Source organism: Tubulanus polymorphus, chromosome 7, assembly GCF_964204645.1.
Source record: "Tubulanus polymorphus chromosome 7, tnTubPoly1.2, whole genome shotgun sequence".
Lineage (NCBI taxonomy): Eukaryota > Metazoa > Nemertea > Palaeonemertea > Tubulaniformes > Tubulanidae > Tubulanus > Tubulanus polymorphus.
This window is the reverse complement of record NC_134031.1, coordinates 19098268-19119358: the sequence shown is the minus strand read 5'-3', so window position 1 is coordinate 19119358 and position 21091 is coordinate 19098268. Positions and strand designations below refer to the sequence as shown.

The 21091-nt window shown below is 38.1% G+C and overlaps 2 protein-coding genes across 3 annotated transcripts; one reads left to right on the top strand and one right to left on the bottom strand.

The window, feature by feature from the left end:
• The first annotated feature begins 8061 nt into the window (after positions 1–8061).
• On the top strand, positions 8062–11374 carry LOC141908709 (uncharacterized). The gene is made up of 5 exons (XM_074798860.1): positions 8062–8074; positions 8163–9153; positions 9633–9693; positions 9772–9868; positions 10302–11374. Exons 2-5 carry the CDS (start codon positions 8176–8178, stop codon positions 10408–10410), a joined length of 1245 nt encoding a protein of 414 aa, XP_074654961.1. The 5' UTR covers positions 8062–8074; positions 8163–8175; the 3' UTR covers positions 10411–11374.
• Positions 11375–12247: 873 nt separating this feature from the next.
• LOC141907990 (tyrosine-protein phosphatase non-receptor type 11-like) lies at positions 12248–21072 on the bottom strand. 2 transcript variants are annotated; one of them, XM_074797744.1, is made up of 14 exons: positions 20918–21072; positions 19793–19918; positions 19087–19293; positions 17740–17899; positions 17036–17275; positions 16308–16401; positions 16136–16215; positions 15700–15843; positions 15266–15409; positions 15037–15185; positions 14693–14760; positions 14301–14452; positions 13782–13897; positions 12248–13262 (listed from the first exon to the last, which is right to left on the bottom strand). In XM_074797744.1, exons 1-14 carry the CDS (start codon positions 21019–21021, stop codon positions 13253–13255), a joined length of 1794 nt encoding a protein of 597 aa, XP_074653845.1. In that variant the 5' UTR covers positions 21022–21072; the 3' UTR covers positions 12248–13252. The 2 variants fall into 2 exon arrangements, with proteins under 2 accessions (XP_074653845.1, XP_074653846.1); XM_074797745.1 differs by having other exon boundaries at positions 15037–15182.
• Positions 21073–21091: the final 19 nt, after the last annotated feature.

The window sequence follows — 21091 nt, the reverse complement described above, 5'->3', positions numbered from 1 at the left end:
AGCAGCAGCTACAGCGCACAAATCAGTAAACTGACCAATCAAGTTAATTACGCAATACACTAGTACAGTACATTTCCATTAGCAACAGCCAGCAGACAAAATCTTTAAAATCTTCTAACAGAGAAAATTAATCAAGAAAACTACCGGTACCTACTAGTTAAGGTTTCGTTACTCAGTAATTTAGATAATATGTAATTAATTACTTTTTATCCTCATTATGTCCGTCACACGGTAATTTAATATTGTTTGTAATTCGCTTTTGTCATATTTCTATATAAATACCAGTATAATATCGAAATATTTTATCACTAGCTCTACGCCTGATGAAGGGAAATGTAACTCATAAACATTTACTCATTAGAAAATCAGATATTTGTCCTATTATGGATTTTCAACTATTTGAACTCTCTTTACCCGAGATGAAATCCAGAATTCTCCGATCTTCCCTGATCCGTCAAAATCCTTAACACCTGCCACACTGACCCGACTGAGTCCAGACCATATGAAAATCCGTTATCGAGATAGAACTGCTGCCGGTTCGAACACCTGCGACACTGACCTGACGGAGTCCGGACGATATAAAAAATCCGTTATCGAGAGAGAACTGCTGCCGGTTCGAACGAGTTAGAAAATTGACAGAGACTGAATTCAAACGGAGGTTGTCGTCGCACGGAGCAGTCGTCAGCGGATACCAGCATCATTCATTCACCGCTCACTCACTCGCCCGGCGCCGCCTTCAGGCAGGAAATAGTTAACACATCACAACCGAATCATGAATAATCTAAAATCAATTCAATCGAACATCGACGACGACGATGATGAAATATCGAACGAAACCGATTGATAATTTCAATGATCATGAAATGATAATATCGTGCGGTATATCCCGGACGAATACCTCGAAATCTACCGAACAACAACAACAATCATTCGTAATAATATATTCAGCTGGATATTCTTAAACCAGAGATTCGCGATTCCATCTGTTTAGTAAAGAGCGCAAGAGAGAGAAGAGATCTAGAATTTCTGCTGAAAAAATTTCACATCTTCGAGAAACCAGCGCGAAACCAGCACGGAACGGTTATAAACAATGTGTCTGTGATGTGACGATATATCAGCCGCTTGACTTCGGTGCTGCAAATTGTAGAGGGTCAGAATTGAAGCATCAATGCAGGGCTTGATCTTTTCAGTATCTACCGAGGGTACTAGATTTTTATTCAAATTGAAATGAAACTATCCCGACCGGATACCAAGAGATTTCTGATTTCATCCAGATGGAAGATGTTCAATTCAGGCTAGTTGTTACCGGTGTTTTCTCGATTTAGAAAATGCCAAAAAGTGGCACAGAATTCATCATCAAACACAGTCGACAACAATAACAGTGAACACAATATCCATCACCGATATCAAACTGTTACCATGGATACATCAGTAAATTGATAGAATGGAGATCGCGTAGCAGCATCAGCAGCAGTGATGGGGAAGAGAGAGAGAGGGAAACATATCATCTTTTAGTCACATCCTTATCACCAATACCCGGACCCCTTCATCTCTGAATAGAACCCAACAATACTGGACCTCACCTCTTGAGTAGTACCTAACAGAACTGCCCCCCTCACCTCTTCGAGTAGAACAATTCTGTGCCTCTTTTCGATGTTTTGACTAGACATATCCTCCTAAGTCATCATCGGAAATACTACTAATTCATTCACTTAATGTAGAAGAGACTTTTGGACTGAGCGTGGCATTTCTAGATTAAACTAGTTCATATCTGAAAACCGCGATCAACTTTGAGATCAGTTATTACTAAAACCAAAATGGTCGCTGTAGATTTCAGAGGTGGGAGAGTATCCGCTCTACCTCAGATGATTATACCTCTGCACATACTAAACATCAATTATTCATTAATGAATACTCATCAACATCACGCGCCCCTCGTTAAAATTGACAACACCAAATAAGGATATTGATTCAAAGTTTTCTAGTTCAGAAATTAATAATATTGATATCCTACAGATTTAGAGCATCTTTAGACGTATTTTGATAATTTTGGAAGTAGCTAGGCATGTTTAACCCTTTCTTCACAAGTCCCTACAATGTCGGTCCGAGAAAATGCTATCATTTTTATTGATCGTCAATTCTTTGCAGTTATTCAAAATAACATCATAACCTATATTTCACTGGAGATAATGTAAACAGCCATCAGAAATACAACTCATTCTAATAGACTAATTTCATTAATCGAATTTCATGCAGCTTCCGTGTAAAGTATTTCAACAACTTCCTCCATATTTCATTATGTCCTCATTACTTAATTTGACACTTCAATATTTGATGACTATGGGTAACCCGCAACACCGGCTATCCCACCAGATGGCGTGACAAAGTACTCAGTGTTGCATTGTCAGAATCAGTTCATTCGAATCCGTATATCATCACAGCGCTCACCAAATATACGATTTCATTCTTCTACTCAGACATCGGTATAGTTTTCATTAGGAATATTGATCCATTTAAGAGAAAAGTTCATTCAGTTTTAATTGAAGAAGAAATCGAACGCTGAAGACTGAATGACTACTAGCGACACCTCGTGGATCCTCAATTGCCACAGTAGCAGTGCGGATACCCCATTGAATACAAGTGGTAATACTTACTAGAATTTGAATTGTAATCCATATGAATAATGCGTTATAACTGTTGATCTACTTCATGTGCGCGTGTGTATGAATTGATGTCTTTCTAAGCCATTTTCAAATGAAGTTGACCAATAAGACGCTGAAATTTGAAAAAAAAACTCACAGAATATGTTTATGTATCAAATCCACACCCAAGCGTACTCCAGCATAAGTGGTAACAAATTTTCAAAATGTTCAGATTGTCAAAGAACCCTCCAATTTATATCTACATTTATAAAAATGCTGATCATTTGGTGATTATCTGAAAAGGAATTTATCATTTTTTTAAATAACTTAATCAACAACAACTATGGAGAACTGAGTCCAGTTATTCCGGATTCCTGTTTCCTAAAAATGATATTTCTAAATACTTCTAAATATTTTTTTATACCTAAATTTGCTCAAGCGCTACGTCTTATTCCAACCTGTCGGTTGTGAGTTGAATAGTGGTCAGGGTGGCGTGGTAATAGCTGCTGCAGGCCTCGCCGGTAACTGGGCAGATTTTAGAACACGCTGCAGCAGAGGAATCAAAATAGCTAAAAGGCATCGGCCATCAATAATTATAAATCAATCACCTTGAACCATTGAAGGTGAAAGAGTACACGAAACCCTTTCACTAAACTATAACTCCACACTCACTACAACATCCCAGCTCTTAATTAGACAGCTTGAAACCAGTTTCACAGCTGTCAAACTGAAACCGGTGAAAATTAGTTCAATTTTAATGATGTTATTCTATAAACATCGTCTATCATTCATAAATCATATCCACTAAAACCAAAAAATAGATCACATAATCTCGATAGAAATTTCGGATTTCACTATTATAAGATGTTTCGATGAGGAGAGAATCCCACAATGATAATAAAAAGTCCGAAAATGAAACTTCGAGATAGTAGTTTATTTCAACGTTTCGACTATATCCTAATAGTCATCTTCAGGAATGTCATCTTCAGTTTCCTGAAGATAACTATTAGGATATAGTCGAAACGTTGAAATAAACTACTATCTCGAAGTTTCATTTTCGGACTTTTTATTATAATTGTGGGATTCTCTCCTCATCGCGTCAACACGGATATAGTGTTCTACCAATCGTGATATAAGATGTTTCATTTAAATTCTGCCTCGATTAGAAACATATTAAATCAAAGGTGAACTGCGATACCGCACCTTGCATAAATCAAACCTCGAGAAAAGTCTTAAACCTTTTCGAACTTGTAGTATTAAATATTTGATCCAATACGTTACAACACTCGTCAAAATATCGACATTCGATAAACATTGATTTACAATCATTTGACTTCATTCAACGGTGTACGTTACTTCAAATTCACGAATCGATTTTTCATTTTTAATAGACGTAAAAAAGGAATTGCTGTCAAAGAAAGAAACGGGGGGGGGGGGGGGGGTCGACTGCCGCGTTGACCAGTGATCCGTCGATGAATGTAGAACTATAATAAACATAGATCAACAGGAAAAAACATCTGCTACGAATACAACAACGACAACAAGGTGCCGACAAATCAGTTACCATGGATACGTAGTCGACAGGTACTATACGCAATCTGTGTGCGTGCTTCGACGCTCTGAACGGATATTACCGGGTATATCAGAAACAGAGACACCAGGGACACTAACTACTCACTCAGAGACACCAGGGACACTAACTACTCACTCAAGGGAAATATATATGATCTAGAAAATCAAAGTTTCACAGACACATAGCTAGACAGAGAGGTAGACAGACAGACAGACAGACACAGACATTGGGCAGAATAAATTGGGCAGAATGTCTATTGCCCCTAGTTTTTCAATTTTCTTGCAACTTAAATTGAGTGTTTTCAAAATATAACATTATCGATGACAGATCTTTCATTGCCAACATCGACGACGCAATCAAAAAATCAAAATTGTTTATAGATTTTCAGGTTCAAATTGAAGAAAGTTTTTTAAGAGCTAATTTTCTTAGCTGAATGAAAACTTGAACAAGTAAATTGTGGATAACATCGATGTGTTAAAACCAATCCATAAAATGAGGCTGACATTAATACTCTGACAATAGTTCAATAATAATAGTCCGATTTATGTCCGATCTGAGTATCAAGTTCCACAATGATGACTATTATAGATCTCTCTCCAGTCTAGTAATATTGATTAATAGTCGAGACTTACAATAAATATCAAGAGATACTGCAGCCAGTTATAACAATGTCAGCTAATAATAGTTTACATTGTCCACCGACTAGGAAAGCTATCTATCCACAGGAGAAACCCAAGGGTAAGACTGCACTGTAGTAGCCCTTCTAGTTTCACTGTTGCCTGAGTCAGGCAGGGAACTATAAGAGGTTGCCGCATTTGAACGAATAAAACCAGTATCGATGATCAAATCTAGTAGTATCCCTGTAGGCTGGCTAAGATACTGGTGGCAATAATTGATATTGGACCCTGACGGTAACATTTAACAATTGAGACAAGTCCGTTATAGTCTGTGGGTTAGGCTATGGGACACCAGTACTGCAATCTTTCCGGGGAATCCCTCAGTCTTTATTGGATCAAATGCTGAAGAAAACTGAACACAGTGGTGTCATACTTCAAATCATTTTCATGAAGACAATCGAACTAATGACAAATTCATGGGACTCTCTAATCATTAGTTAATCATTATCCACAACAAAAGCAGGTCCAGCAGTTCATCCAGTCCTGGAAGTGGTTGTATCTGCAGTGATTGATTTCAATCACTCTGTGGTACAGTTGCCGACCAAACTTTAGTTGTCTTTTTGTCTGTTTTTAAACTTTCAATATCTCAGTAAACAACCTGACGTTGATAAATAAATTATCTACACTGGGCCCAGTTTCACGAAAAAGTTTTAGCCTAAAACGGTTAAGTTTGAATAGTTGTCCGCATTGAAAACATGAAGTAACCAATGGCAATTACACCAAAAATTTGAGTTTAACTTTTTTGTGAAACTGAGCCCTGACCTTATCATTATATTGTAATGACGATAAATCAAATTCTAGTGCGATCAAATCTAAGATACAAAAAGACTGAAAAATGGTGTAATTTTTTTCATTTTCACATTGGCTTTACGCACGGCTTTCGATCAAAGCTCATTCAATTGAACAAACTGTCTATGGTTTCAGGAATCTCCTACACATATGCACGCGTGAAAGAAAAGGGGTAGGGTAATGTGAAGCTAAGATGTATTAAATTTCATCAAGCCCATCAGTTGTTCTGCAATTCAGTGGGTTCAGCAATGGAGAAATTTGTAATGACAATTTATATTTCATAGCCGGTCCAGTGAGCAATTTCAAAGTATCAAGAAAATGTTGTTTGCGTTTTTAGTGTCTGTGGCGCTCTCTTCTGACACTAGTTTGGTGAGGTCAAGCAGATGCCTTTTAAATCTTCACTAGAAAGATTTTAGCCTGGATTCTGTCATTCAGTAGATTCACAGGGACTTGTCACGACTGATAATGGATGAGACCAATGATGGGGGTACCAGTATCCCTGCAACTGTATAATAAAATAACAAGGGTGGCAACAAATTTTCAATCTGACAATGACTTATCCACTTCAATCGACTGTAATTCCAAAAATTCTCAACCGATTCACATGAAATAAGCTTTAATACAACCTAGAAGACTTTCTGCTTCGAACGAGCCTACAACCACCACTCTCCGACAATTATCTCACAACGAAATCACCTTTTTTTGACGAGAGATAGCTCAAAATGGAGGTGTACCGATTCTATGGTGGACAGCAAAATGGTCGTTTTTTTCAATTCAAACGATGATTTCTATGTGAGATCTTAGAGAAAACCCCAACAAACCATACATTTTTTAAAACTACGCGGTCATACCTGTACGCTTATCTCATTTATTTGTATAATCCACGCGATGGGTGAGCTCACAAGCTCAAAATCGAAAATGAGGACGAACACGGCGTTCAACTTGTCATCAACTGGGCGGCCATTAATCACGTGATATGGTAGTAACGGGCTAAATATTTCACGCGCATTGATTGGCTTAGAGATTTCGAAAAACATTACAAAATTTATCAAAAGTTCTGTTAATTAATAAAATATCCGTATTATGAAAATATAGTGCAACATTCGTCTGAGGGGTGGTATTATTAGCAAACATTTCCTTTTTTCAAGTCTACAGACGTAGACTTGTCGCGGTTTTATTAACATAGCCCGAACCTGCACGTCACGTGATTAATGGCCGCCAGCGCGATAGTGCGAGGTGACTTTTTCGTATATTTGTTCGATTTTGAGCTTGCGAGCTCACCCATCGCGTGGATTATACAAATAAATGAGATAAGCGTACAGGTATGACCGCGTAGTTTTAAAAAATGTATGGTTTGTTGGGGTTATCTCTAAGATTTCACATAGAAATCATCGTTTGAAGTGAAAAATACGACCATTTTGCTGTCCACCATAGAATCGGTACACCTCCAATTTGAGCTATCTCTCGTCAAAAAACGGTGATTTCGTTGTGAGATAATTGTCCTAGAGTAGTGGTTAAAGGCTCGTTGGAAGCAGAAAGTCTTCTAGGTTGTATTAAAGCTTATTTCATGTGAATCGGTTGAGAATTTTTGGAATTACAGTCGATTGAAGTGGAGAAGTCATTGTCAGATTTAAAATTTGTTGCCACCCTTGTTTTTTATATTATACAGGGATAGTGGACCTGGTCATTGATATTGGTTTTATTCATTCACTATCAATTGTGACAAGTCCCTGTGAGTAGATTGCGTCAATCACCAGAGGTGCAAGTCTGCACTTTTACCGCCTTTATATATCGTCTCAAAAAGATGAGGAAATGGAAATGCATATAGCTTCAGGCATTGTCGAAGTGTGTCACATAAAGACCTAAATATTAGGCCTAATCTGGCACTGCTCGACAAAATCAAAATGACAATCATCGAAGGAAAATGAGTTTTGAGCGAGCGTCACTCACTGAACGAGCGTCACTCAGTCATTATCAAGACACCAGCGCGACCAGACAAACGAACAGTCGCAGTCCACAATAGAATGACAATTGGGGGAACAATGGGCGTTTTACCTTTATCAGCTGAATATTCACTAAACAGTTCAGTGTTTTGTGCTCATCAATGAATGCTGTTTTGGGTTTGACATTTACTACTGAAGTGCGCACGCGCGACCGGAAACTCAGCGGCTGATTCATCAAGTTCGAATCCCAGAATTATCAATCTATTTCTAGGTTTTTTTTATTATTAGACGTTTATCATTCGACATATGACCACTTTAGATAATAATATCGTACATTCCCTTATCAACGAAAATCTTTATTATGATAAAGAAAGTAATTTGTACCAGTGCACCACTGCGCCATCTATTTGATTTATCGTATACCACTTCACTACGCTGGCCAGCACAGGGGTATGTTATGTCCCCAAAATTATAGCCCTAAAATCATCTAACGTTAAAAGTAAGCACGATTGTTGACATTGCGTAATTCTCATTGCAGAGTGATATTCAAGATGGCTGCTATAAATCCTGACAACCTGAAGCCGTGGAAAAAGTCGGCAAAAGTTAAAACTCTGGATGACAGTTTCAGCGGTATGTTTTCGCTGAACGAGAAAATGATGGCTAATTTATCCTCGCAGGGGGCTAGTATGGGCGAAGACGCGCATTACGACGCCCGACAGAGTATTTACTGCCTCGCTAAAATGGTTGATTTAGGATTGACGACTCGGGCTCTCATTCAGCCGCGATCGCAAGATCGGGCGTTGACCATCGACCTCGTACCGAGGACGTCGACAAATGGCGTGAAAGCGTTTCTGCTGCCCGATTCTGCCGACCCGATGATTCTCGTGCGTGTCGCTCATCACAGAAAGTCTAAAGATTCGCTACGCCACGCGCAACTATTCATGAGTTCATCGCCGAAAAATGGCGTTCAATCAGTGACGGCCGCTTCGGCTGAGGAAATGAAAATATTAATCGAAGAATTCAAGCAGAACCACGATTTATTGGATAAGAAATATTTAAAGAATCTCGAATCGAAGTTACCGCCGCGTTTGCTGATGTTAGAAAACGGTTTTACGAGTTTTTTCAAACCGCTTTTGACGCCGAAGCCGAAAAAAGAAATTGACCCGTGTTCGGCGTGCCGTATGAAACCGGGTAAACACGTCTGCTCGCGATGTAAGGTCGCCCGTTATTGCAGTAAGGAATGTCAGCGTACGGATTGGAAAGACAGCCACAAGAAAACGTGTTCATCACCGGAGGCACGAGCGCAGAAGAAACTGAACACCCTCGGCGTGGCAACTGGGGATATTAACGCGAATCAACTATGGGTGGACATCGACCCTCAGCGGACCCCGAATGAGATGCGTTTTGTCAGCACGATCTCGAATCAAGGTTCGTTTGCGCATACGATGAGAAAAGCCATGAAAGATGGAATTAAAAATGTTCAAGAGGATGTTTTACAACGTAAAAAAGATAAAATGATGATTTTAAAGGTACTGGAGGAGTTAGAGGAGGAGGGTAACTGGGGGCTGGAGGAGTGAGGGGAGGAGGGTAACTGGGGAGGGGGCTGGAGGAGTGAGGGGAGGAGGGTAACTGGGGAGGGGGCTGGAGGAGTGAGGGGAGGAGGGTAACTGGGGAGGGGGCTGGAGGAGTGAGGAGAGGAGGGTAACTGGGGAGGGGGCTGGAGGAGTGAGGGGAGGAGGGTAACTGGGGAGGGGGCTGGAGGAGTGAGGGGAGGAGGGTAACTGGGGGAGGGGTACTGGAACAGTTAGAGGGAAGGAGGGTAACTGGGGGAGGGGTACTGGAAGAGTTAGATGGAGAGGGTGTAAAAAAGGAAGCTAGAAGGGGGTACCTACTTTTCTATGGGGGACTGATTGAAATACCGGGTTAAGTAAAATTTTGTCGGTTATCTAATGAAGTACAGTGCCCTTCCATTGAATTGTTTTATAATCCTGGAATCTCTTGATTTTAGATTCAGGTTCCTCCGTTCTCAAGCGTCGCTGATAATAAACCGATTATGATTTACCCACAAGGTTCGTAACTGACGTTGAAACACATTCGTTAAAAGTCATCATACGATTTTTCGTTTATCTTTAAACGCGTTATTTCAGGTAAGAAGTTCCAGGTGATGGCTGTGAGCGAAAACGTCATAGGTGGCATTGCTGAATACTGTAAACTGTTCGAAATGGTTCGCAAATTTGGTTCGAAGTAAGTGCTACATGTATAATAGATCAGCTAGCAGACGGTCAGCTGTGAAGTTAACCAATGGATAGTTGATATAGTGACAATTTAAACGGCATAGTTAAAATACACCGAACCCAGTTCCACAGTCGTGAGTTAGAGTTAACCTTGAGTTAAAGTTAGTTCATTTTCGATGAGTTAACCCAGAGTCAAATCTTAACTCAGAACTGTGGAACTGGGCCCTGGTATTTATCCGATGGTTAACTGGCGAGTACGACCCAGTTACGTAGTTTTCAAATTTGACTCTGAAGGTTAATACATTGTAAATGAACTGATTTTAACTGTAGAATCTGTGGATTTGAGTCTATTAGATATACATTAATCCGATGGAATGCCTGATGTTCTACTGTTATGTAGAATAAATGATTGTTTTCTTGATGAATCGTTTATCAATTTTCAGCGGAGGTATAGATGTCGCCGGTGTAAAGGCTTACCTGTCCGGATACATTACTGCTGATGGTTTAGTTCGTATTATGATTGATGAGGTGAAACCGCTACAGGCCTGGTAGAAAAACAAACTCACCTGTCTTCAAACATTCTACCGAATAGACTTATATATTGATGGTGTTCATTTAGCTTCAATCATGAGCTTTTGAAGTCCATTTTTGGTCGTATGGCCAATCTAATGAATTATAACATAACCAGGCAATCAGTGGCGGATCTGGGGATCTCCATGGGGGTCCAGTCAAGGTTGTATTACCCGAAAATCAATATCTTGTTTGGCAATTTCGCTGTTTTACGATTAAAGAAGATATGAAAAATCAGTGTGTATGTTAGCAACCACAAAATTGCAGCGAAATTCTTTAAACGGACACCTCCTTTTCGTTGACCCTGGATCGGCCGCCGTCGATGACTGGGCCCAGTGGTGTTTAGTTGCATTTATGAATCAAGTTAAAACTGATCTTTCTAAAATCTTAATTTTGAGTAATATAGAAATTAATCATAATATCTTAACTGCATTTATAAGTAATAGATGAATATTCTATTCTATGTTAAGTATCTGACTGAGGCCTGAATTGAAATTTTTGTAGCACTTAGTAAAGCAATTCAAGTTGAAACTGATATGTTCTAAGTTTTATTTTTGAGTACTGTAGTAATTAATCATAATATCTGAACTGCATTTATAAGTAATAGATGAATATTCTATTCTCTTATGTTTAGTTTCTGACCGAGGCCAGATTTGAAATTTTAGTAGTTAAGCAATTCAAGTTGAAATTGATATTTTCTATGATTTTAATTTTGAATACTGGTACATAAGTAATTGATCATAATATCTGAACTGCATTTATTAGTAATAGATGAAATTTTCTAAGATCTGTGTTAAGGATTCATTCTAGATCAGGGCATAGTTTGAATCTAGTTGGAACTATATTTGTAATGGTGCTTTCATAAAAGAACTCATTGTGTATCGATGCATTTCTGACTACATGTATATTTTGTTATTTTGCGGTTGCGTTACTTTTTGATAGAAATAAAGTGCATATTCTATTGTTCATAATTCATTGTTTGGATGTATATTTATTCCATGGTTTGGTAGAAGTAACGCTTTAACAAAAGTAAGGCAATTTTCAGCTCCTCTGCTGCAGAAAAAAAAGTCACGATCACGAAATTGCAACTGTTCATCATGATTTGCCAAACCATCGCGATCACTTCGTAGAGGAGCCGTGTTAACCGGTTGTAGAATAAATACAACATAGGTTAACTATAGTTTATTTGACGCACCAGTTTTCGCTACTAACAGTAGTTTCATCTCATTCACGTGATGCAACTAATATACATAAGTGGCGAAAGCTTGTGCATTATATAAACTATAGTTAACCTGTATAGTACCACTGGTCTCATTTTCATGGACAGACTGACCCTACCAAAATCACTAAGTAGCACTTAAATAGACTCGCTAAAAACCATTCGTTCCCCACATAACCAGAGGACAATATGAAGCATTCATTTGATATTCTATAATGATGGAATGAAAATTCAACCTGTTGGATTTGGCCATGCTGCAAATGTGGTCTGTTAGTATAAATACCAGGTGACCAGCTCTAGACCAATCAGAACCAGGAATTAGTAAATCATAATAACCCTTTGGTGTGGCCCATTCTTTCAAATGAGTTGTCAACTCTTGACCTGAAGTTAGAGCTAGGATTAACAACGTTGACAATACCATGTGACCAGCTCTGACCAATCAGATGCCGGGTTTAGGGTAAACACGGCAAAGGATTTAATTCTCAGCTGTTTGAAAATGTAGAAAATCTAACCACTAATCGGATCATGAACATGTCCCAGAAAGGAAATTAATAATTCAAATATATTAATATATCAAAAACTGTTTTTATAAATGATTATTACATTTCATTAAGTTACACAGAATAGTCTCTTCACTGGAGTAATTGTAAAAACAGAAGTATTTCATTGCTTTCATGCGTTATATATCAAAGTATATAAAATATAAATGATTTTTAACTAATCATTAATTAGCTGATTATTGTAATACAAAATATTCCATCATACAAAAATTAAGTACTCTATAGTTACTGGTGGGTTCTCACTTATAATACATTTGCAGTGGAGAAAACGAACAATTTGTGAATGAATGAACCTGTGAAACAGAACTTCTTCACTGCTGAAGAAATACCCAAAAATACAGCGTAGCTTATCCTCCCTCAGCAGTGACCAGTACAGCTTATCAACAAAGTGATTGGTAATGAGATTTTCGTGAGAAAGATAGCGAATCATAATTTAAGAACTGTCGAGGTATTCATCTAAACAATTACAAGAAAACTGGTCCCGGAGCATCTCACGTTTGATAATACGTAAGTAACTAAATGCAAGAAATAAGAGATTATTAAGTGACTATTCAACTATGGAAATTTATCTAAGTAATGATGGTGATTTTTCGTAGCCAGGTCATTCTTGAATACAAGGAGTTTTTCAGGCAAAAATATCGAGGTTTAGTTTTCAAGGAGTGGTAGGAACCCGACAACAAGAAAAGTCTATAAAACCAAGCGCAAAAACTATGTCTTGATTATATAAACGCACAACATAAAACTAACTTTATTTTACAACACAATTCTTCCCCTGCCCCACCTCGTCTCCAGTCATAGATTCCTGTATCGGTTTTATGAACTCTTTCATTAATATCTGATATATTATAATCTGGCGTCACTCTTGGTTTATACACATACGAGGAAAAATGAGAACTCATTTCTTCTTCAACGAATCATCTCCCTTTATATATTGTACACAATAATAATAATATGTTACTATCACTTTTTTTGAAAGAAAAGCACCATGAGATACTCAGAGAAAATACACACAGCAACAGCCGCACCTAGTAGCACCATTCAGTATTCACTTTTTCCTGAAATTAATAAAAACTTTACCAAGTTAAATATGAATCCTTCTTTTCAAAGGAAATTGATTTCTACTTGATATTTGCCGATTTTCAACCCACTGTAGGTGATTTTAAGCACCAAGTGGCCTATTCCAACCTCCCATCATTGATATGTACGTACTTTAAAGCCACGGTCACACTGAGACAATTTGGCCCAGGCCAATTCAAATTTGCGTGGATCAAACCTGAGTCAGATTGGCGTGGATCAAGCCTGAGTCAGATTGGCATGGATCAAGCCTGAGTCAGATTTGGCCCAGTGCCTATAGAGCGCGCTCACACCCGAACCACTCACTTGTTACTAAATAATGCTCAAACAAATTCATGTCTTGATCCAGTTGCAATTCACGCGCAATCGATTGTCCTGTGCTTTGGTGCCAGCCCAATTTGGCACTTGCGTGAACAATTGTTCCGGGTCAAAAACACTCGTGTGATCCTGGCTCATGAATGGGCCCAGTGGACAGTGAATATAAACCAGTAATAACTAACCGTTGAGGAGCTATAGGAGCCGCAGGAGCAGCTGCTGGTGTTTCATTGATAACGTTTATTACACCTCCCCGACACATCACATTAGCGTATTCATTACCATCTTCTTCTCGACTTTTCTGTAAACAAAACAGTTATATCAGGATCTCACATATAGATTCAACTGTTGAGCATTTTCTCAGAATCTTAAACAGATTCTATCTGAACTACTTAAAATTGTACCAGTCCTTCAACCAATATGACAAAAACCAGTATTCTGTATTCTGTGCGCTGCTGAGATCAAATTTGATGTTTTTGCATCCGGAATTGGGTTGTTAAACCAGTGAGCTGGGGAATTTTGTGTCCTGACCGAAAAGTAGCATGGGTTCACTGTGGTTTGAACCCAACAACTCTCGATTCATAGTCAAACACCCCATCAATCAAGCCATGAAGACAGGACACTGTCTTTCCGGAATTCTATTGTAGTTAGTCAAGATAACGGTGTCCGCATAAACCCGTACCCTCCGAGTCATGTTCACAAACCTGTTCTTCTTCCAGACGGACTTTAATCATGTCTACGTAATTCGCCATCGCGAGATAAATATATCGATACTGGTCGACGGTTTGCACCATTCCCGGTCTCTGACTACGCAGAATACACAACGTCTTCTGTATATCGATCTCACATTCTAAACCTATATATATCAACAAACATTTCATCAGTTATCAGTGATTTAAATAAATCAATTTCAAATAAACTACAATCAAACACCAATAAGTCGATCTAATCTGGATATCTATCGTCCATTTATACATAAACGCTTCTAAGGTATGTTTTATCTGGATATATCATAAACCGGATTAATATCCAGGAATCTGAATTAAGTGGGTTCTACCGACTGCAGCCTGAAATGGATACGTTTTCAACATCTTACCCAACTGGCGAATTTTATTCGAAAGTAAGTCGATCATAATGACGGTACCGGTACGACCAATTCCAGCGCTGAAACGATAATACACTCAACCTTATTACTACTATTCGTTCATCATTGAGCTAGTCTGCCTTTTTTTTTACTAATCTTATTGTGGTTTAGAAAATGACCGGCCGATTTAGAGAAACAAGGTATCATTTCTTTTAGCATAGTTACTTGCAGTATTTCTTTCAATCGCGGGTTTTTCTTCGATACAGACGATAACTTACAGACATTTACAGATACAGACAAACAGACAACTGTTCATGTTTACAAATATTTGATACACGGTAAATACATGTGTTTACCTGCAGTGTATGACCATAGGTCCAGCGTTTGGCAGCTGGTGTTGGTTCGCTTCGTACAACATATTGTGCACTACACCGGGATCGGTGGGCGTTCCGTGATCGGGCCAAACTTTGAAGAATAACTGCGTGATTTTTCGCGGAGACGCCTTCTACAATACGAGAAACGTTTATCAGAAAAATCCCAATACAACAATTTTTAAAACGATCAGAAACCGTCGATGATTTTTACCTCTCCTTCCATCGATAAGTAAAAATGTCGTACAACGAGGTCGGGCATATTTTGTTCATCGCTGGTTCTGATGATAAACGTTCCGTTAGGCGCATCGTAGTTCGCTGTCTCGCCTACCTCAGGCCAATATCGCGCACATTTATTCTAAAACACAACAACAATTGTGAATATAATAGGGGAACTATGCTTTAAAATGTTTCATATCATTAATATGTTTTGAGCAAATGACCAACATGGTTTTTGTTTTCCTAAAATTTAGTCACTAAGAGCTAGTTTTTTAGATCAAATATAACTTCTAACCAGGGCCCAGTAGCGACTTAAGTTTAAAAGTGGTCTTAAATCATACCGGTAAGGTTAGATTGGCAATAGAATTCCAACTCAATCTCAATTGATCTAACATGGAGCTGTTCGAGTTTATCAGGCACCGCACTTACTTTCCCTAATTCGACCTCTTTCGTAACCATGATAATAACACGCGAGTTCTCCTGCCAGACCATTCTCCAGAAATCAGTCACCGTTCCTTGTAACGGACCTTGAGCGGCGATTACTCGCTGGTGTTTACAAGTATCATCTTCAAGCTGTGATATATGTAAAATCAATAATTTTTACCTAACAAAAATAGTTTTGATTTTAGTATTTTAGGGGGCGTTTTGTAGTCATGATTACACTATAGTAATGAAACTTTAATAAGTGTTAAGTCAGTTTGTGAGTTGGCCCCCAGTTTCACAGTTAAATTACCGTGAAAATGTATAGAATCGAGTTCCACAGTTGACCCTCAAGTAAAAATTAGCTCATTTCCGATGTTTTAAAACCCAATAGGCAAAAACTACACAAGTGGGGCTTGTTATGTGAGTTTAGTATCTTACTTACAGTGATATAACTAGCGTTTATATAATCAGATCCTTTCGTGCTGGGGTCGCTGTTTCTAAGAACCACCCGGCAATGATCATCTGAAAATGACGATTAATTTGTTTTTTTTTTAAATCCGAATTGCAAAAATAGTTCACGCATAATATTTGGTAGACTAAATGATAATAAATACACGGTAGAATGTTCTTGTATCGATTTCTCGTTCGATTGAAGTCGGCTTTCGCGATCGCCTGGTTATAACCGCGTGTATCCATCGTTTGAAGTGCCTAGAAAAATAATCAATACAATACATGTATTTCCAGGGTCCGATCTAAGCACCGATTGCCGGGGACAAGTATATTCTCATCAGGGCAAGTAGGTTATCATTTATCACTTGTCCCCCGGGCTAGTGCAATTTCATGTCACAAAGCTTTTTTCCAACTCGATACAACAGATGATAGTGCCACCAATCGGACTGCCTGTGTAGGGCGAGTAGCCTTTTGGAGGGGGGGCAAGCAAAATTTCAGATATGCTGGCCCCCGGACAAGTGGCTTTCATTCCTTTAGATCGGACCCTGTATTTCAGTGCGTTGACTCGGCTGTCAACTGTGTCGATCGACGATACCAGATTTCTCCAGATTTCCGTTTTTCATATAAACTCAACTCATATAGTAGTAATATACAGGCATGTCATCGGGCTCGGTAACCCTCTAGCCGCTTCATTTCATAAATATTGTCGATACGAATGAAACTTTCGGATCAAACTGATTCTATCCAGAGTCGTGATTCGTCAAATTTTGATCGAGTTTTCGCACTGTTGATCACGCCAGGTGATGGAGATAGTTAGTGACACCCGGGGGTTCTCATTGTTGACGGAATTGTTATGGTATAAATTCCGGCACTTCTTCATAAAAATACCGACCTGAAATTCCTCGATAAAACCGATTTCTGTAGTGGTTTTCAAACCGTATTTCACGCCGGTGCTGATAAGTTGTTGAACGCGGTTCGCGATTCCTGCCGCGTTTAAAACCGTCGACGTGTAGATCGGAGTTCTCAGATAGATGGCGGTTTCATCTTTCGTATAAAAGGCCGATTCGGTCATCATGTCGATGATTTCGCTCATTGAATTGTATGATTTTCCCGACATATTAAACACACCCTCCTGAAACAGATATAGAAAAGTCATCATTGAAAGCTTAATTCTCTACACTACAGTTATAATTATCATTTTACTGAAATCATCCGGAATGAGAAGGTAGTTGTTAGTAACTAATCATAATTTTACTGAATCATAGAAGTTAATGAGAATGAGAAAGTTGTCATCAGTAACTAATCATAATTTTACTGAATCATTGAAGTTAATGAGAATGAGAAAGTTGTCATCAGTAACTAATCATAATTTTACTGAATCATTGAAGTTAATGAGAATGAGAAAGTCGTCATCAGTAACTAATCATAATTTTACTGAATCATTGAAGTTAATGAGAATGAGAAAGTCGTCATCAGTAACTAATCATAATTTCACTGAATCGTTGAAGTTACTGAAAACGAGAAATTTAGCATTTAGCATTATGAATAATTTCTAAGGAACAAATCTTATAATTTTGCAAATTTTAGACCACGTACCGCTGGTTTGTGTTCAACAAGAAGATGAACTGGTTTTTCATCCATAAGTAACGAGATGACGAAATTACCGGGAGATTTATTACTTTCTCGCACCAGAAAATCACCGTCGTCTTTCAATAGTTCAACAGCATCTTTATTCGATAGGAGACCATGGAACCACCTAGATTAGACAAATAATAATAGAAATTTCAACTGGCAACAATCCATGCATGAATCCAGTAATATAACATGATTAATATTGAAGTTTGTTTCAAATTTGGGACCGCAAAATTGCCAGATGAGCGTTCGATCTTAATTACGGTATCAATGAATTTCAAAGTGTATTTTTAGGCTCGCGAATCAATACATTTATCAAAGGACCCATCAAACGTATTCTCAATTCATTTTTTCTACTCGGTAATTAATGGATAATAATTGATTCGGTCAAGAAAAAAAGTTCATTCGATTTTAACAGAATTCTAGAAGGAATTATACGTGGAAATCTGAGTAATTACTAGCGACACCTGGTGAATCCTTGATTGCCAGTAGCGTTGGAGTTATAGTAATCGTGTGTAGTTGATTCAATTAACGAATGCAACTCGGTAATTAAGAGATGTCAATTTGTTGAATGGAGATACATTTTTGGGAGGAGTTGTCCGTCAGGTTACAAGATCAACAAAATATTTCAAACCAGTAATTTCTAAAACCGGTTTTTCCCAAAACATTTATGAAATAAAAACAACTTAAAAATTTCTATTACGTCATATCCTATAAATAGATACCCATGCTTTTAAATCTCTAAATATCGCTTCAATACGTCTAGCAAACTTCCTCGTTTAGTTTATATAATATCAAGTCTTCATGTTGAAATTCCATTTATGTTAAATCTTGCTGAATGACGGAATTTACAGTAAACTATTTTCACAATTTAGAATACAAAACAATCAATGTTTTATGTTTTATGAGACTTGCATAAGATTAAGATCCTCAAAATCCTGAGTGCCCTTTTTATTTCAAAATCGCTTTTCCAATTTCTATTTACATTGATATTTGTGTTGTTTGGTAAATTAGGAATGAATGTGATTTGGTGTGGGCTTTGTCTGTGTGGAGCGTAAAAGGACGGGGGATTACGACTAAATTTATCCAACTTTGGCTTCTCCTTATTCCTCGCGTATATATTGGTACATTGTTTTGCTTAAATTACGTATTTATACGTTAACTCCGTAACAATCTTTTATGCAAATAAATCATCATATTATTATTTGCGGTGAAAATTGCACCACAGCTAGCGCACCTTTTCTAAAATATAATCTGCCCTAAAGAATTCCACCAGGATCCGACCCAGGACATAAATATCCCTGATCTTACCGTTCGTTTATAGTGTCTGCGCAATTGAGCGGATATTTCAATTCAATGGTTTGATTACGTTGTGTTAGCGGATGTTCGGGATTGGAGTAGTACTCCATTAAATCGTTGATACTAGCGAATGCCAGTTGATCGAGCGTGCTGCCGTAAATCTGATAGAAATCACCGCCATTGTTAATGCGTATGTGCAAAATACTGTTATCTGGGAGCCTGAAATAAACGCATCATTCATTAGTCATATACAATACACATTACAATGGATCCAGTACTACAGGTTGTGTCACTTAAGATTTCACTCATCGAAAATCGACTAAAATGAACTCACTTTAACTCCCACTTATAACAACAGTGAACTGGATGAATTTAATGGGATACCAGCACCACCAGATGGCGTAACAAAACACTGGGTCATGCGTATAGTGAAAATCAGCTCATTTTCGATGAAATTTGAACTTGATTTTTAGGCATCCAAATGCGAAAATCATCAAAGAAGTCAGCGGATAAGTATAAGATTGACTTTCTCACTCAGCTACGGTAGTAATTGAAAATTGATTGAATAATGAGAAAAGTTGATTCTAATTTAATTGAAATGCAGAAGTAGTGACATCTGGTGGATTGTCACTGAATCCTCGCTTGCCTCAGTAGTGTTGCGGCTATCCCATTGGAAATAAGGGCTCAATCTTATTATCAATATTACGATGTTTCGTACCTGACGGAGATAGTGAAGTTTCCCGGCGTATTCTTACTCGGTCTCAACAGAAAACTGCCGATTCGTCCTTTCTCAATTAGAACTCGTTCAGCATCCTGACTGCTTTTAATATTCGCATGATAGCATCTACACAATGGAAAACAGTTACAAATACATCAATAATTGATTTCACCAAGAACCTTAGTGTCTGATGTACCACAGACACTAAAGACACGAACGACATTTTCTCAATACTTTTCAATCACTGTGACTTTAAACCACCAGATATCCAGTTTCACCAAACCGATTGTGAAAAATAAACTCTCATTACAAACTTCAAATATTCATTTTTCTTATTATTATATTCTTTCGGAGGTTCTTTCATCATAATCCAAGCTTGATGCGATATAAATACAGAAATAGCAAAAATGACACCATTTTTTCACTTTGAAACTTGGCATTGTAACAATGTAGTTCGTTACCAACAAGACACTTGAGCGATGCGTGTCTCATCGCTAAACCCTGCATCATTTTTGTATCTTAAATTTAATCGTTCTAAAAACCAGATTTATCGTCAAAATGATATAATGAACAAACGTAAGATGTCGTAGGGTAAGTTTAGATCACTGCCAGGACTGGGTGATTAATCGATAGGCCAACCTATCTTGCATATTAGGCCCTATTTCAAAACCACAAGTATTTTCTACGCTCAGGCTATTGTTACGACGCCGTAGACGGACAACACCAGCTATATTTACGACGTTTCATTCTGATTGGTTATCTCAGGTTGCGCATGCCCACTAGGGTGCGCGACTTAGAAAATTCAAGGCAAATCCTAAATTCAATATAGAACTGTCGTAAATATAGAATATGCAACTGCTTAACGACGCCGTACATATAGCCACTTTAGTATTTTCTACTTTTTATGAAGCGTCACTTTTTCTACCATATGTTTATGAATATCATATCAAAAAGATGAATGACAAAACATCCTATTCTAATTCGTAATTTTTTTGTTAAATTGGATGGCACCATGGCATCGCACTGCTGGTCTGCTGCTATCAGTGCTGGTTGGTGGTGGAGGAGGAAGATTGAAGTGAAATCTCCGCCCGTCGTGGCGGTGACCTGAAGAAGAGTTGCCCTTACCGCGTATAACTGCGATGTTGCCATTTTACTGCAGCACCAGTCAACGTGTTCTCATAATCTGCTTCTCCGTTAGAGGTTACCGCTGAAACCGTTTCGATTTCCATCGTTTTAAGAGAGGTGAAACGAAGAAAAAATGAAAGGAGCCTTGTTTTACTTCCGGGTTTATGTCAAGAC